This window comes from Phalaenopsis equestris, unplaced genomic scaffold (genome assembly GCF_001263595.1).
Source record: "Phalaenopsis equestris unplaced genomic scaffold, ASM126359v1 Scaffold001093, whole genome shotgun sequence".
Taxonomy (NCBI): Eukaryota; Viridiplantae; Streptophyta; class Magnoliopsida; order Asparagales; family Orchidaceae; genus Phalaenopsis; species Phalaenopsis equestris.
The window spans coordinates 366,835-385,027 of record NW_018165532.1 but is presented as its reverse complement, the minus strand read 5'-3'; the positions used below and the strand labels follow the sequence as shown (position 1 = coordinate 385,027).

Sequence of the window (18,193 nt, the reverse complement as noted above, 5' to 3'; positions counted from 1 at the left end):
AATGGCAGTTAGGTAATTTGGAGGTGCCTCGGGGCAAAAGACCAAGTTAGGCATTTGACATAGAATTGGATAGATATCCATTCTAAATGAACCATGGATTAATGTATTGTGAAAATATGGTGTACCCTAGTTCCAAGTCAACACTCAGGGTCAATCCTAAAGCCAAGTAATCCTATAGGGACTCTTCTTGAATTCTCTCATAATGATCTTACCTACTAAATGCTAGAGGTTAAGGTCAATATGTGGAATTTCAAGTTGAGTAAAAAGAAGAGTTTTGAATTTCTAATGGTGAGGGTACCTTTTCTAGTTTTCTAAGACTAGTCAATAGGAAAATCCTATGGCTAGACCTAGGCTACTGAAGAAGTTTCTAGACCTCAACCAAAAGTGAGGTCAACAGTGGTTTGCATTAATCGGTTTAAACTGAAAAATTGAATCAAATTAAGCATATTTTATTAAATTCATTCGGTTGATGAAATCTCAATTTGATTTTTGTTTATAATTTAACGACTATTTTGATTTTGGCTATTAGATCGGTTTGAAAAAAATTCAATTGAACCAAAAAATTGAATTATTTATGAGGTTAAATTAAATCCATCAACCAATTAGTTTAATAAATTTGTCAACTAATCAATCTGAATTGACCGAATACACACACCTTAATTATGATTTCAAATTTTATTTAATCAACATCGAATTATATTTTTGTTTGGTTTGGTTTGGCTCTATATCTTATTTGGTGGGTTCCGTTTTGTCTATTATTTTCTTTGATTTAATTGGCTTAATAATTTTTTCTATTGATTCGATCGAACCAACAGTCAGCCCGATCCATACTGTTGTCTTCACCTTCCTCAATATTAGCACCGATGCACTTTTAGGAGATTTTTTTCTAATGATATGACCACTCGAAGGGTTTTGTCTTCCTATTGATGAATGCAACAATTGAAAATATTTATTTGATGGAGTATTGTCACCACCACCACCACCACCAGAAAAGACGAGGCATTCACCTTACTTGATAGGCACACATCATTACTTGACGGGCACTCACTTTACTCAATGATTATGTTACATGTTAAAATCTCAATTATTAAGGGCCCTAGAAGAATACAAAACTTGGACCCATCTATGTAGGGTCACCACAAGTTTATCATTCCAACCTAAGTGATTGAATAATAAAAAAAATAAATCAAACTACCCAATGTTGGGTCTCCTTTAAATCCAAGCTCCAAAAAAAAAATCATAAATATTATAAAATATGAAAAATCCAAAAAATAATAATAATAATAATAAATGAAAAAAAATAATAGTTGCTAGATGCTCCAACCTCCCATTTGCTTTTAGTCATGGTTAAAGCTTGAACAATGCTCTTGAGGGTTAAATATCAAAATACCCCCAACAATCACAATCAAATTACCTATATCTTTAAAAGAGTTGCAAAATGCCCTTTTGTATTGGGTGGTCTTTGCCTTATAGTTGCTTTTGAATTACTTAATCAATTGAAATCAAGATCTCAAATATTTCCCAAAGCACATGTTTATGAGTTAGCGAACAGTACGAGACATCCAAGTAGAGAAAGAAGCCCTTTTTAATTCTACCAACTTTGATATTGACCTCATATGCAAGTTTTTCACTCTTGGTCTACAAGTTATCTTTAAAAAAAAGGTTACTAGTGATTATTAACCTAGGCCCTTTGTTCAAGGGCAGAACATCCTTGTGATGGGTTAAAGGAGCGCATGATGTGTATGGATGAGGCAAGCAGACACAAATGAGGCGGTGGAGCTTGCGATATGCCCAATCATTGAACACGAATTGCTTTGATACAATGAAGAGCATGATGTGGTAGAAGTTATGACTTGCACATCTGAGAATTATTCACACCTATTTTCTCGGTTTAAGATAGTGTTTAGATGGCTTTAATTTGGATTCATTTTTTAGTTTACATAAGTAGATGGAAAATCGGTTAGGGAGAGAAGATGGAAAGGTACAAAGGATGGTCCAAGGAAAGCCAATTTATGAGGAAATATTTATGGTAAGGAAAAAATTGCAAAATGGATGATTTTTAAAGTCAAGAATAACAAGAATTAATAGACAATTAATAGGGAACCGGGTTGAGTTAATTGTTACATCATATGCAATTAATTGCAAAAAGTAAGAGTAGAAAGAAGCACAATAGAAGATGCCAAACAGAAAATTCTAAAACTATCAAACTGTTTTGTTGAATCTTTTTAAAAATTGGATTATCAAATTCTCAAGGCAAGGGTGGGCATGAAACTTTTCATTTATTTCATAATCCTAGACTTTTATGAAAAGTCTCCATTTATTAAAAAAACTCAATTATAATTAAGAATAAATAATCCTTATCATTTTTTAATTCAAATTAATTTAAAATTTCCAATTAAATAAATGAAAATTCAACCAAAATTAATAATAGTTCTAGAAATTTTCAAAAATTTGTTTGTTTGGATTCTCTTTTTGATTGGTTTGACCACTTGTGTTTGACCTATGAGAAGTATGTATGAATAATTGGCTAAGGACACTATATCACCTACAATGATGGAGGCAAGAGAATGTGATTCGTTTTCTCATTATTTCCCTTGCTTTTTTTTTTTTTTTTTTTTGGAACAAGAGAGGAACAATTTAGAAAAAAAAATTCACTGTTGTTCAAAGCATTCAGGAAGTCATCACAGGGTACAACTACTCCTGAGCCATTCAACTATTTAATCGAGAGTTCTCTATTATGATCAGGAGAAATAATTAATCATTGTGTTTTATATTCATGCAAAGCCACAAATCAAGAACATGAATTCCTCCGATTAGGCCTAAATTTTCATCCTGTGATTTATTTTGTACGTAATCTACATGCCTAAATATTATTTTTTACTTCATGCATACCGGGATTTTGTAGATTCCATGTTTTCTGTTTAGATTTACACATGTACTTATTATTTTATTCCTTGGATCTATACCGCATAAGATTATAAGATCTCTTTATTTGTTTTCCATTTATTTAAAATTTTCAAGTGTATGCTCTATTACAAAAGTTCTTGATATTATATAGTAACATTTTAAATGCAGTCTCATGTGGTTACTTAAGATTAAACTACTATATAACTTCTTGTGTCTTTACTATATTTCTACCATTTTTTCAATTTACTAGCGATAATGCAATATATGTTTTTGGCTTGGCAGCTTGAAAGAAAGGCTGAGAAAAGAGAGACTGTTATCCCTGATCCGGACTATAAAATTCCCATTGTCTTACTCGGTGAGCTTTAATGAATTTTCTTGCTTTTAATTTCCAAATGATCATCACTCTTCCACCTTGCTCAGCCTCTTACATATTTGGGGATAATTTTTAATCTTGTTTGTACGGCTAATTTTATTGCCAAAGAAATACCTCAAAGGGTAATATGTAATTTTCGTGTTTTAAGTTGCTAATTTCTAGTTTGCTTGTTAAGTTACTATTTTGATTTTAATATACCTTGAAAATTTAACGATCATACTGGCATTTCAAGCCAGCATTTTTTTTTCAATATTAATGCTTCTTGAGGTGCAGGTTTAGCGGGAGGGTTTCTTTACCAAGAAAACTTGCTTCCTGCTGCTACATTAGGCTTACTTGGATTACTTCTGCTAGTCCAGGTATAATGCTATGAACGATGTTTGGTCTTTCATTCGCTGTTTGTATCACTGATTGTTTTTTTCAGAATTTTGCTAGGGAAAGCTCATGCTATTGAATCACAAAGGCATAAATCGTAACTCGGAATGTAGTATGTCGTTTTTTGTTTTATATTTACCATTTTGATTCAAGCAGAAAACTCTCATTTACACGAGAAAATTGGATCGGGATGGAATTTGAAATCCTTGGATTTATTTTGAGATTTGTGTTACATTGGGATAAGTAATCAACTCTTGTCTGGCAATCATCTCAACATAGATTAAATGGGTTTTAAAACTCATCTTGACCAAATTTTGGTGTGAATATCCTCACCCAATTTTTTTCCTATTTATCTTCAAACCTTGGAAAAAGTTATGATTGTATTGAGCTTACATTATTGTTTCATTTCTTTTTTGTAAGTTTATACTCTCAGGAATCAAGAAAATGGTGAGAAAACTTGATAAAATGAGTTTCACCAGAGCAATCAAAACCCCAAAATTGATTTTTAATTACAAAAGACTTTCATTTGATCAGAGAATTGCAGCCAAGAGCAAGATAGATGGCAAAAACAAAGGACTCTGCCAAAATAATATTAAAATAAAGCAGGGAGCTTTTTAGATAACAAATTTCAAATAACAAACCCCGCCCAACTTGAAACCAAAAAAATATAATGAGTTAGATCATTCTAGGAGCCTAAACCCTCGGGACTAAGGAGATCAAGAAATATGGTGGAGCAGAGAAAATCGATGACATATTTTTTGTGAATTTGTTCTTGCTTAATTACAAGTTAATTTCCAGCATTCTTAGATATGTAGAGCAATGCTCACGATAAAAAACTCTACTGTCAGCAGCATATCCTTCGGTAGTTCTCAGCTTCCATCTTAATTTAAACCTCTTGAAAGTATGACTGCCCAATGTAGAAGACCCTATGTGATCTCTCATATTATGAAATTATTTGCTGCTCTCAACAGAAGCTATGAAGCACCATTCCAACTTATTCTTTACTCTCTTCCTCCTCTTCTCTGTTCATGTTTATACTACTTCTATATTTTATCTATTATCTGCTATTACTATCTTCCCAAACCCATGAATTCCCTCAACTACTTAACATTGAACACCCAATACAAGATGATCACACCTCACTCAAAATGGGTACATCACTATCCCTCAACTCCAATTTCTCATGTCCAATATCAGAATTATCATTAATACACTACTCACAATTGACAACCATTCAACATGACCTGAACAGATCATTGAAACTCCTCAAGGCCAACAGCTTCGATGGTTAACTCGATGGCTCCACCCTAAAACAGCAAAACAAACCATCATTGATGATGGAATTATCACTCCTAACCTTAATTGTTACACAAGGATACTCGTAGATCACAACCTTACTGCAGCCAACCATTTCAATCTCACTGCACCTACCCTATATCCACACGCTTGACTCCTATATTGGAAATTTAGACTAATATTGAAGGCTACTAGCTAGCAGTCGTTCCCATATTCTACAGTTGAAATATGAGCTCCACCACATTTAAATGAAGGACTGTCGCATGACTCAGTGACTCTGTAATTACAGAACAAAAGTGGCCACCATTGCTACAACAGATCTACACCTCAATCTTCAAGATATCTATCAATATGCTCTCAATGGACTCCCTCCAGCTTACAAGACATTCAAGACTGTCGTCAGCTCAAACCTCCAACATCTAAATCTGGATGATCTCCACTTTTTTCTTTGCATCGAAGGGCTAAACATCACATTTGAAACCACACACAAGCTCTCAACCCTATCTTCAACTCACCTTGACAGCAATCCATGGTTGGGGCAGAGCTCGAGTATTGCACTACAATTCAAGCATGAGACACTCACCATCCAGTACATACAAGCAAGGAAAGATGAACTAAACATTTTTTCGCTGCAGCACTTACACCACTATTTGAATGCCAAATATGTGACAAACTAGGCAATATAGGGTTCTAGTGCTAACATCACTCCAATCTATCATATCAACCTAACTCACATGCTTTGTTTACGAGCCTCCCTATCCAACATGCAGCATAATTAGATTATGGCGCCTTATTGAGCTTGGATCCAGGACAATATAACTACCCTAGTTATACAATGACATACAATAGGTGATGCTTGGAAGTGGCCAAACAATTTAAATCACTCACATTGGGCAAGTTGTCCTCCCCACATCATATTATATGACACCTTATTTTACCTCTTTCAATCAAAGCATGAGATATGTAATAGAGTTGGATAACTTATTTAGACATATTTTCTACCAACACTCATCTTGATTTAAATAAGTCAAGATCAAATGGGTAGAAAATTAGCCTGACTAGATTTTTACGAAACATAACAATATTTTTATAATCATCATTTTGATACATCATGATTATTAATACATAAATGTGCATTATTTAAATCATCAAAATAGACCATACCTCTTTTGATTAACTTCATGTATGGTTATTATGTACCAGTAGTCCTTAATTTACATTATGTACATTTTTAATCTATAATATATTTAAAATTATACATGTTGTGAACATTCTTCAAAAATCTCATAGTCAATAAGCATGTAGTTTGTTTCATATGTTCATTTGATTTTGCCTCTCAATGATATCACAAAAACAAGCAGTTGCAACTAGAGTCATATGACGACATGGTTTGTGCCTCAACTCATATGTTCTCAAATGACTCTGTCTCTTAAGTTTAGAATCTTAAGGCACCTTTGATGGAGAACAAAGCTCTTTATTAGCTAAGATCAATTTAAAACTATTCTCTTAGAAAAATATCGGCTTCATTCTATAAAATTTCCCTGGATGCATAATTATGATTGTCAGCAAGGATCATTTGATTAGATTTTTTAACCCCTCGCTAAATTATGACTGAGATCTCTTTACGAGTTCTGGATCGTAACCGTGGTAATGCCTCATTAATAAGGGTCGATGCCTTACTATGAGCCCTGAATTCTAATCGAGAGCGAGAACATATAGTAAGTGGGGGAGATGAATGAGGGAGTCATGCATACACTGCAGTCAAACGAATGGGAAGAAGGAAGAAGAAGTTGATGTGAGCTAATGTGTGAGTGAGAAGCAACGACGGAAGCCGTGAGCGTCACACATGGGAAGGTGATGGAGAGGAAAACTATAGGAGGTGAGGATTGAACACAAGCAGAGGCAATGCCAACTCTGGCCGTGCGTGAAATGCTTAGGACAAGGGCAATAAACGAGCCCGATCAAGCACCAATTGTGAGCATTGGTTGATGTTCGACATTCGGGAAAGAGACGAGTGGACAATGGCAAGTTGCAGTGCTAATGATCAACTCAAGGCATCAACATAATATGCTTTTGAGGGTTTAATTGCATGTATGAGTTGGTGCTCTGCGTTTAGGACAATCAGGCAGTAAGCACACATGTGATTATTATGTTGGGTGCGGTGTTTTGAACCAAGCATTATCACTTTAAAAATGGTGATTTTTTGGTTTAAATTAAATCAAAGATTATTTTTACATAATAATGTTTAGTATTTTTGTTTAATGATTTTAACTAATTTTTTTATTAAAGATAAACTTGTTTGTAAGTGATTAAGATAATTAGAAATTGGAAATAGGAGAAATTGAATCGAAGATATTAAATATAGGTAATTATAAATAATTTTGGCATAATCTTAGCAAGTATAATAAAAAAGAATTATATGACTAATAGAAATTTATCTTATGCAATTTTAAGTACAAGTTATTTGTAATAATCCAATGTTTATAAAGGAATTTGATATTATGATAAGAATATCATTTAATATATGAAAGTTATTTAAGATGGAAATTCACTCTGGTAAAATTTTGGTTTTATTAATTGCAATGGAGGATAATTATTGACAAATTGGGAGCAAAATATTAATGCATTTATTAAAAAATTAACTTAATTATTAAAGAGAGCAAGGAATGCAAATAATATAACTAAAATAAATAATAATAATAATAATAATAATAATAATAATTGAAAATTAATTTGATTAGAAGTTTTTTTGAATTTTAAAGTTTAATTTTGTTTATAGGTTGTTAATGTCAAAGTAAGACTTATCAAGATGTCAAGTTGGTTACCCAAAAACTGAGAATTTAATGTAATAATTGATGTGAGTAATTATATTTCTAAATTATAATTATATATTTTTTTAATATATATTTTAATTTCAATTATCCTAGATTTTAGTGAAATTTAAATTACATCTAACTTCTCTTATTATTAGACATGAGATACGCATGTTAATAATTCTCTTAAAATAGTTACACAATAATTTTTTTTCAAAGAATGACATCAGATTATTACATATCTTTAGATATTATTAGAAATGCATTTATTGGTACATAAATATAAAGTGTCTCATTAAAAAAATATATGCAATGAAGAATGAAATACAAATATTTTATATAAGAATTGCTTGTATGTACATGATGAAAGATGTTCACCCCCTTATAATATTGGTTGGGAACACCAATGTACCTGCGCGTGTAGATATTTTCTTATCACCTTAGGTAATCATAAAATTTGGATCACAAACTGTTGTGTCTTTGAGAGAATATCGGGCATGAGTGAGTGAGTAAGTACTTTTCTACTTCAAACAATAGTAGGCATGTTCTGCCTCTCGCTGTGTTGATAGGGTATGTACAAATCTGGGGTGTGTTAGGTATTGTTTAGTAGGTGCTCTCGAAACAGATGTAAAATTAAGAGTAAGAAATATACTAAATTTTAAGAGATTAAACCTTGAAAAATAAAACCAATGTGCATATATGATTTCTAGACTATTTTCATGAGCAAATGTCATGAATACATTATTTAGATTTTTTATGATTTTCTATAACGCAATAGGAAAGATCCTGCATATTATCTTTTTATCAGAGTTATTGTAATTTAAATGTATAATTACTCCACTGAGTTATTTTAGATAATGTATTATATTATTTTAATTTTTTTGGTTAAAAATGAGTACTAGATGAGAAAACATTTATAGAAGAAGCAGCCAACCTGGACTAAAGTAAGTTTAACTTTCTAACTTAATTTTATATTAATAGTTATTCTTTCATTTATTTTTGGAATGATTAATTATAGTGGTAGAAAATGGAAGTTAGAAAATCTAATTTCATTGTCCAATCGTCTGTTCTCGTTTTTAAACTTTCAAACACCCGGGTTGGGTCATTATAGGTTTGGTCTACTACCTCAGACTAAGTAGACTACGGTCCCCAATAAATCACTTTGACAGAATCACGGGATTTTGGTTGGGTTCTTTATCATTTTCCCCACTATCTGTGCTAAGCTAAAAATGATAAATTCTTCAAAGTAACACCCAAATTATTGCTACTATATACTAAGTAATTAGCTTTTTGATGACTAGTCTTAATAAAAATTTATTTCTCTTTATTGAGAGGTAATTTACCATAAGTTTTGCAGCAATGTGAAATTTTGAATCATATATGCAATCAAATTTGCGTTTTAAAAATTTTATTCTACAAATTAACAAAAATTCTCTCAAAGAAGCTGGAACACAAATTTTTAGAGCCCACACCGTTATTGCAACAATTTCTCTACTCTAGCACTCACCATCGACAGTTTTCATGTTCGCGCCAAATACATCAAAATCGACTAACACTTTTTTTGTGGCTGCGTCAAATACAATATCATAAATTTTCATAACATACCCACAAAAAATGAGCCTGCAATCTTCACCAAATCCATTCCTCCATTCACTGCACTCAACTAAAACAAGTTAATGATCCAATATGGGATCATTAACTTGCAGGTGGCTGTCAAGTAATGCTCATATTAGCAAACTCTACTCTCGCAACCACTTACTGCTTGCATCAGCATATTTTTGGACAAGTCTCAACCTTATCTTAATCTAAGCATTGAGTAGCTTACAAGATATTATCTGTTTTATGAGGGATTTTATTGTCCTAGATTGTCCCATTCAGGTAAATTGTTTTTTATGAACAACAATTATTAACTCTTTTCCCTTGCATATGAATGTATTGTTGCCTTTTATTAATTGTTTTTTATGAACAACAATTATTAATTATTTTCCCTTCACTCTTTGCACCCACCCTTAATAATATTTTTTAATATGTTTTCCCTTGTTGAATAATCTAACCTGTCTGTCCTTGTGCGTGTTGGCAGGCAAACAGAGTGAGGTTTGTCTTTGATGAGGAAGCCCTGGTTTGTTGCTTCCCTCCTTGAAATTATTCAACTTATCTCATAAAGGGGCAGATAGGTGATTTTGGAAGATGAATTAAATTAATTCATTTGATTAACTAACTTTGAAACGTGGACATGTATCTTGAAACTGTAAATTAAGCACTTAATTTAAAATAAATTAATATACTGGACTTTGTATTGTATTTTGTGTTTTGGCCTCACACACTATTTGAAAATGCTTCAAATTTTCAAGGTGCTCACTGAAAGTTTGAACCTTCTCTACATTCAGTATTGAGCTCATAAAATGATACATTTTTCTTAATTAAACTTTCTTTAACAATGGATGATAACTTTCAAGTTTTTTGGCGAATCTTTTTTATGCGATGATCTGTTTTATATTTTTATAAAAAGCATTTAATAACACAGTCTGTGCAATCCACGTTATAAAAAACATGACTTGATTGCTGAAAGTCCATCTAATGTTATGCGTCCAGTTTTCCTTGTTCAGCCTGTAAACATGGATGGAACATCCGAGTAGGTCATAATTTTGACCGTTATAATCTTCTCTCGTATAACTCTTATTACTACAGTTCCTCTCTAGTGATTTCTAAAAAAGAGAACAGCTACATTGGTTAGAGCGCAAACTTGTTATCATTTTTTCCTCGTTTTTAAGCATTGCAGTCTTCATCAAATTTACTGAAACCATTTTTCATGGTTTAAAAATCTTTATTCTCCCTCCAGTCTTGTTCAAAGCTGTTATCGATGCATTTTCTGAGTAAATCTCAACTAATACTTCTCTCACCGTTGTGCTATCTTTTATTTACCTAGTTTAGGAAGTAAGAATTGGCGAACAACTCGAGGAGTCAGGTGAAAATGTGTTTGTTGGCGGAAAGAACCGTTGGAAGTGAGATGCTGTCCCTTCCTAAATTTTTTTTGAGAAAACTGGTTTGAATAAGCATTTTACTAAAATTTACCACAGCTACTCAAATTTTGTGAACTGGGAGCTCTGGTGGCCTAATTTTCCTATTTTAGTGTACTTCAAGGAGACGCAGACTAAACCACAAGGACAGATTCACTTCTTTCCAGTAATATTTGTGGGTATTTTGAATCTCTCTTCTCTTTTGTTATCCTTTGCTTTCTGATTGTAATGTTGTGTTTTTCGGTGCAGAATGGAAAACAGCTATATAATGTCATGCTGGAGCGAGCTGGACCTTCGAAAACCAGCATGCCCAAATAGTATTGACGCGGCCAGCCAGCATTGCTGTCAGCAGCATCACATTTTGTTTGGCTTGCTGAATTTTAATGTACAGCCTGACCTGACCTTTTATTCTCCAAACTTGCCTGATGATCCTATTGAAGAAACTTTACTTGTTTAATTTTAAAAATATTAGAAAATTTGCTTTTCTCTATCGAATTCTGTTGTGCACTGCTGCAGGGAAAAAAATTGCGTACGTCAAGGGGTACGTAGAGATGCGTATATAATAGGGTACACGGGCGTTATATGGGAGTTACATGGGGGTTACAAGCGTATTATAACTTCCTTGTAACTTTCGTGTAACTCAACTGTAACCCGCGCTTTTATTTTATCCATTGAGATTACAAGGTTACAGCGGAGTTACACGGGAGTTACACGGGAGGTACAATGGGTTATAACTCCCTTGTAATTCCGGTATAAACCCCGTGTACCCTATTATATATGCATGTCTGCATACCAGAATATTATACGTCCGGACTCCAATAAAAAATTGACACGTATACATATATAATTTTAATTACTTCAGGTAAAAAAAAGGGTGAAATTTACCCAACCCGACACAAGTCCATAATATTATCGCAATATGGCATTTGAAACAGGGTAGGTTCTGGTTTTTTAGGGTTTCGTCCACTCGATCATTGTCACCATCCTCATTTCCCGTCTCATTGAAGCTCCTCATTTAGATTTAAAGCATGCATGCTATTCCTTCCAGAATTGAATAGAAGCTTAGACGTCATTGGTAGCTCAGCATTGCTTCTGCTTCAATGGCATCGCCACTTTCTTACACAATGCTATTTCAGTTCGCAGATGAAGTATGTTCATTATAATATCTTATACAACAAAATAGTCATATTTGCATGTAATACAACTTGCTTGTACTCATTCACGATTGAAATTCGAATAAATTGTGTGTTTAAAATCTAATGCCCTAACTTTTTGTCTTTCGAACCCTATAATTTTCCTAGTTAGAAGCATTATCATCTCCATGGTATGCATTTGAAAGTTTTTTCTTGTTGTTTGATTGAAGACAATGTTGTTGTGCTGCATAAATTTATTCACTACAACAAGGCTGTAAGTGTTGTAAAATAAATTATTTGAATAAAAGGGCTCATAGCATAAAAAAACATAGTTGTACTGATGAAAAATATCAAATACAATCGCATTGTATTGAGCACTAACAATCAAATAACCCATAAATCACTTATAACGCAGACAAATATTGTTATAAAATAATAGTTTAAATGTAAGGGCTCGTGAATTGGAGTATAACATTGTTGTACTAAAGAGAAATTTCAATTATAACAGTATTGTACTGAACAAAAATCGTCTAATAATTCGTACGTCTCTCGTAAAGAAGAAAATAATTAATTCGACGGAACATGTTTTGAATGTAGGATTCATAAAATCGCAGAAAACACGGTTAGAACACCAGGATTGGACTGAAAAGATGTCCATCTTTAGGACTAAATATGTCTTCGTCTTGTGTTGTATGACCATTAAGGAATATGGAGCCTATGACTACTGTAATTAAATTGCTTGTTGTACCGATTAATTGTAAATTATCAGAATAGTCGGGTGTTCACTTGATGCATTTTGAGTTAATGATATGCCTTCCCTTTGATATTATTTTATTTTTATTAACTTCTTTACGGTTCTCATTCAAAAATATACATCTTAGGAATATTAAATAACCAGAACAACCAAGTTGTACTCAAAAAATTCTTCAGAACAACATGGTTTTCGCTTGATTGTATTAAAGAATTTATTGGTACAAAACTATTATTTTTATTTACATGAAATATAACCCTACATAAAGAGCAGAACCAAAAAGTTGTACCGATTAATTTCTTCAGTGCAATATCTACTATTACACCTTCATGCTCTCCGAAGTAATATATTAATTAGAATTTCATATTATGGGTGATATGTTAATTATCTAACTCTTATTCACATGAAAAGCGCAGGACAACAATGTTGTACTCATAAATTTCTTCAGTACAGCATCTACTATAACAGTATTTCATATTCTCCACAATAAAATATTAATTAGAATTTCATATTATGGGTGTTATGTTAATTCCCTGACCTATATCCACATGAAAAGCGTAGAACAACAAGGTTGTACCGATAAATTTCTTCAGTATAACATCTACTATCACACTATTTCATGTTCTCCAGAGTAAAATATTAATTAGAATTTTATATTATGGGTGTTATGTTAATTTCGTGATCTACATCCACTTCTTCAGTACAACATTTGTTATATTACTATTTCATGATCTCCATACTAAAAAATTAATTAGAATTTAATATTATGGTTGTTATGTTAATTCTGGGGCTTATATCCAGACGAAAAAGCATATAACAACAAGGTTGTAGCGATAAATTTTTTTAGTACAACATCTAATATCACACTATTTTATGTTCTCTAGAGTAAAAATAATAATTAAAATTTAATATTATGAGTTTAGGAGAGGCGTTGCGGCGAAGTGTGGCGGAGGTGTGCCGCGGAGATGCGTTGCGGTGGTGTGACGGGGCATGCGGCGGTGCATTGAGGCAACGGGTTGCGGCTGCAGGTCGCGGGGGATTGTCGTGGCGGGCATCGCGACTACACAACGCATTGCGGCAAAATATTGCGGCAAAACATTACAGCGAAATGTTGTGGCGAAGAGTTGCGGCGAAACGTTGCGGCGAAGTGTTGCGGCGAAACGTTGAGGCGAAGTGTTGCGGCGAAACGTTGAGGCGAAGTGTTGCGGCGACACATTGCGGCAAAATGTTAAAGCAAAATGTTGCGGCGAGGCGTCGCAGCCACGCGTTGTGGTCGTGCATCGTGGAGGGATGTCGTGGTGACGCGATGCGTTGCAGCGGTGTGTCGGGGCGACGCGTTGTAGCGGTGCTTCGCGCCGACGCGTTGCGATAGTGCGTTCCGGTGGTACGACACATTGGATGTCTAATGTCATGAAGAAGGTTACCGTGGGGATAAATTGTCAGTGGTCTTTAACTTTGTTGAGGCTATGCATCAGAATGCTACTCGATGATGTTAACATGCATAGGAGGAGCCAACGGAAGTCCACCTATGACTTATTAACCCATCCGAGGTTGTTTGTTGGAGCATCGATCGCTTTCAACTCGCTTACAAACCTGTGTGGAAGAGGTTAGGTGTAGCCCACCAAGGACTGTTAACCTATTCAGGGTTGTTTATCGGAGTAAAAACTCAACGATGTTAACCCATATGGAAGAGGTTAGATCAAACCCCCCTGGGATTGATCGTGCTCTTTGATCGTGCTCTAACTAAGATATAATTTAAGTTGTGTATTTCTCGGGTCGAGTGCATGAAGTGACTCATGGATGAGTCATTACACGTTATAAATATATCTTTTATGTATAGGAAAGTAAGTGAATAATATTTAAGATACATTGATTATGCATGAGTTGTGACGTAATAACATATTTGGACTACATGACTGAGGTATTACTGATAATACTTGTGAAGATTTTCTACATTCCAAGTAAGATCAAACTGTTGTCGGAGCTTCTCTTTATTGCTTTTCGAGTCGAAAGTTTTGACTCGGGGATTTGGAATTCCAATATCAACGGGGATGACAGTCTCGGTGCCGAAACACTAGTTATATGGAGTTTTCTCAGTTGGAGTTCTCATGGTGGTGCGATAGGCCCAGAGAACGTTATGCAGCTCTTCTACCCATTGCCCTCCAACCTTCTCAAGTCGAGTTTTCAATCCCTTGAGCACCGTACGATTCGTCACCTCTGTTTTTCCATTTTTTTGGGGATGCGCCACAGCAATGTGCACCAACTGAATGTGATGTGAATGAAGATCCTTGCAGAATGATGTGAAGACCCTTCCATTAAATTGAGTCACATTATCATTTATAATCTTAGCTGGAAGCTCAAAGCTACAGATTATGTTTTTCCAGACAAACTGTTTGGCATTTACCTCAGTGATTTTGGCAATAGGTTCTGCTCCTACCCATTTGGTGAAGTAGTCGACAGCTAAGATGATGAATTTTCGTTGTCCAGTAGCTATCGGAAATGACCCCATAATATCTACCCCTCATTGGGCGAAAGACCAAGGACTTAAAAAAGATGTGAGTTTGACTAGCGGTGCATGTGTAAGATTAGAATGTAGTTGGTAATTCCTGCATTTTTGCACAAACTCTAATGCATCTTGCTTGATCGTGGGACAGTAGAAGTCTTGCCTCATCATTTTAAGAGCAAGTGTCTTGCCAGCAAGATGCTCCCCACATATTCCGGAATGAACTTTGCATAGAGCGTAATTAGCTTCAGATGGAGGAAGACACTTGAGATATGGACCTACAAATGTCTTCTTGTACAGTACATCCCCTATAAGGATGAAGTTGGCAGTCATGCGTTGGATGTGAATTGTTGTAGTAGAATCACCTGGCAATGTTTCATCTCGGAGGAAGGAGATGATGGGATCCATCCAAGATGACTCCCTTGGGTCATCTATAGACAGTATCTCCCATGGGCCATGGATGCTAGAAAAATTAGCTAGAAAAATGTATATCCTCAATATACCTTCTTTTATAGAAATCTCCAGTTGCTGAAGTTGCAATCTTGGAGAGGGCATCGGCTCAGGTGTTATACTCATCTGAAACGAAGTCTACTTGCTGAGAATACCAGGGCTAGCGCAGTCTTATCCATCATCGGATAGCGACTTTTTGTATCAGAGAGAATCTTGTTAATGTAGTATACTGGTTTCTCGACTGAGTTTTCCATTCTGACAAGCACGGAGCTTATTGCATGAGGTGAAACAACCAAATAGATATATAACATCTCTCCTTGGACGGGCTTTAAGAGGAGGGGCAGTGAAGCCAAATATGCCTTGAGTTGCTCAAAAGCAATTTGACAACCATCTGTCTATTGAAAACCAAGGTTTCGAGCACCTCTAAGTATCTTGAAGAATGACAGATACTTATCCCCATAACGAGCTAAGAAATGAGATGGATTGGCTATACGACCATTCAAACATTGCACTTTCTTGATGTTCCTTGGGGGCACCATATCTCTCAGTGCCTTATTTTTTTTTGGGTTTGCCTCAATTCCACGTTGGGTAACCATGAATCCCAGAAACTTTCCTGATGTGACTTTGAAAGCACATTTAGCCAAGTTGAGTTGTAAATCGTACTGACGAAGGAGTTGGAAACACTCCTCCAGATGAGAATTGTTTTGGATTGTGTTGGGATGCTTCCAAGCTTTTTACCAAACATGTCATCAACATAAACCTCTAATATACGCCTGAGAAGGTTTTTGAAGACCTTGTTCATGAGTTATTGATAAGTTGCAGCAATATTTTTTAATCTGAATGACATTATCTGATAATAGTATAAGCCCTTATTTGTTTGAAAAGAGGCGACCTCCTCGTTAGTTGGGTTCATCTTTATTTGATTGTATCCTGAGTACGCATCCATAAAGCTTAGCATATGTTGTCCAAATGTGGCATCGATGAGTTGATCTGTGTGCGGAAGGGGAAAACTATCATTCGGACAAGCTTTGTTGAGGTCTGTATAGTCGACACACATTCTCCATGAACCACTAGCTTTTTTCACAATAACGATATTGCTAGTCATGCAGGATGATGTACTTCTCGTAACTTCTCGTATGAACTTTGCGTATGAACTTTGTTTCAAGAAGCTTGTTGACTTCTTGTTCAATGAAATAAAATTGTGCTTCTTCTGGATGAACGGTTTAAAGGTTGGGTCTACCTTTAAAGATTGCATGATTATTTTAGGATCAACTCCAGACATGTCTCAATATCAAACAACACTGTTATAATTGAAATTTTGCGTGTACTGTACTCTTTTATTTCATGCACACAGGGGGTTCGTGCAAAAATGTAAAAATGATGTTCTTAACTTAAGTCCGTGCAAAAATGTATTGGTTCCTTTGGAGATGATCTACATACTCCGACTTTTGCTTATCAGAGAGTAGGGAACCAAGCTGCACTGTTCTCGAGAGATGTTCGTCAGAGAGTGGGATATAAAGCAAGTCTTCCACGGGAGAAGCCCGTTGAGATACATCTTCATCTCAAAGATTGATGTTCTAGATGATGTCATTGATGGGTGTGGCTGAGCTTGTCTGAGGTAGCATGATTGTGTTGTCTATTGATCACCTCGCACGACGTTGATCCCTTTTGGGGTTGGAAACTTGATCTTCAAGTGTGTTACAGAAGTCACGATGCTAAAGATTGATTATAGTGGTCTCCTAAAGATGACATTATATGTCGATTCTGATTTGACAATGATGAACAAGACTGAGTGAATTATCTGTCGAGAAAAATCTCCCAAGACAACAGGCAGATTTATTTTTCCCTCGTCCCTTACTGGTCAATTATCAAAACCATATAATGGTCCGTATGCAGGTTGAAGGTTTTCCCTTGTCAATTCCAAACTAGGGAAAGTTGAATAGAACAAGACATCAACAAAGCTCCCATTGTCGATCAGGATCCTCTTTACAATATAGTAGGGCTCTCCAAGTCCTGTGCTAATGACAAGAGGATCTTGGCGAGGGACTCGAACTCCTTTTAAATTGGAATCATCAAAAGTTATAGGCTCGAGGCTCAATTTCTTCTGTATTGGTTCACCAAGTACAATGACAAGGACTTGATCAATCAACAATGAGCTTCCTGCAACTGTTTGAATTTCACCCACGACTGGGTGACTCCCATGTTGCTGCCTTTGTGTTTGTTGCCCCCCCCCCCCCCCAAGTATGAGCATTATCGTTACCAGCTAGTTTGTTTTATATAAATCGACCAAGATATCCCTGTTGGATCAACCTTTCAATTTCTTCCCTAAAGAGCTTACATGTCTCAGTGGTATGACCACGACTTCGATGAAAATGACAGTATTGTTCTTGATTTCCTGAGTTTGGTTTTAGGGGGTGAGACCACTTAATAGCTTGCTCATCTTTGATGTTCATCAAGATGTTAGCACGTGACATGTTGAGCGGTGATACTCTTTCTTGGGTCGATATTCAGTTCGTTGGCCTGCAGGTTGAGGAAGGAGGTTGTGATTCTGTTGACCTCACTTTTGGTTGAGGTCTAG

The 18,193-nt window shown here is 35.1% G+C and overlaps 1 protein-coding gene across 4 annotated transcripts in view; it reads left to right on the top strand.

Moving 5' to 3' along the window:
- The window catches only part of LOC110033125, a 26,073-nt gene extending 14,835 nt beyond the window's left edge, over positions 1 to 11,238 (top strand). The window contains exons 3-8 of one of the 4 annotated variants that reach the window (XM_020736999.1): positions 3,190 to 3,262; positions 3,554 to 3,636; positions 9,842 to 9,880; positions 10,693 to 10,763; positions 10,839 to 10,953; positions 11,028 to 11,238. In XM_020736999.1, the coding sequence (XP_020592658.1) occupies positions 3,190 to 3,262; positions 3,554 to 3,636; positions 9,842 to 9,880; positions 10,693 to 10,763; positions 10,839 to 10,953; positions 11,028 to 11,096 (450 nt within the window). In that variant the 3' untranslated portion in view covers positions 11,097 to 11,238. The remainder of the gene's footprint in view (positions 1 to 3,189; positions 3,263 to 3,553; positions 3,637 to 9,841; positions 9,881 to 10,692; positions 10,764 to 10,838; positions 10,954 to 11,027) is intronic. The other 3 variants (XM_020737001.1, XM_020737003.1, XM_020737002.1) reach the window with 3 other exon arrangements.
- Positions 11,239 to 18,193: the final 6,955 nt, after the last annotated feature.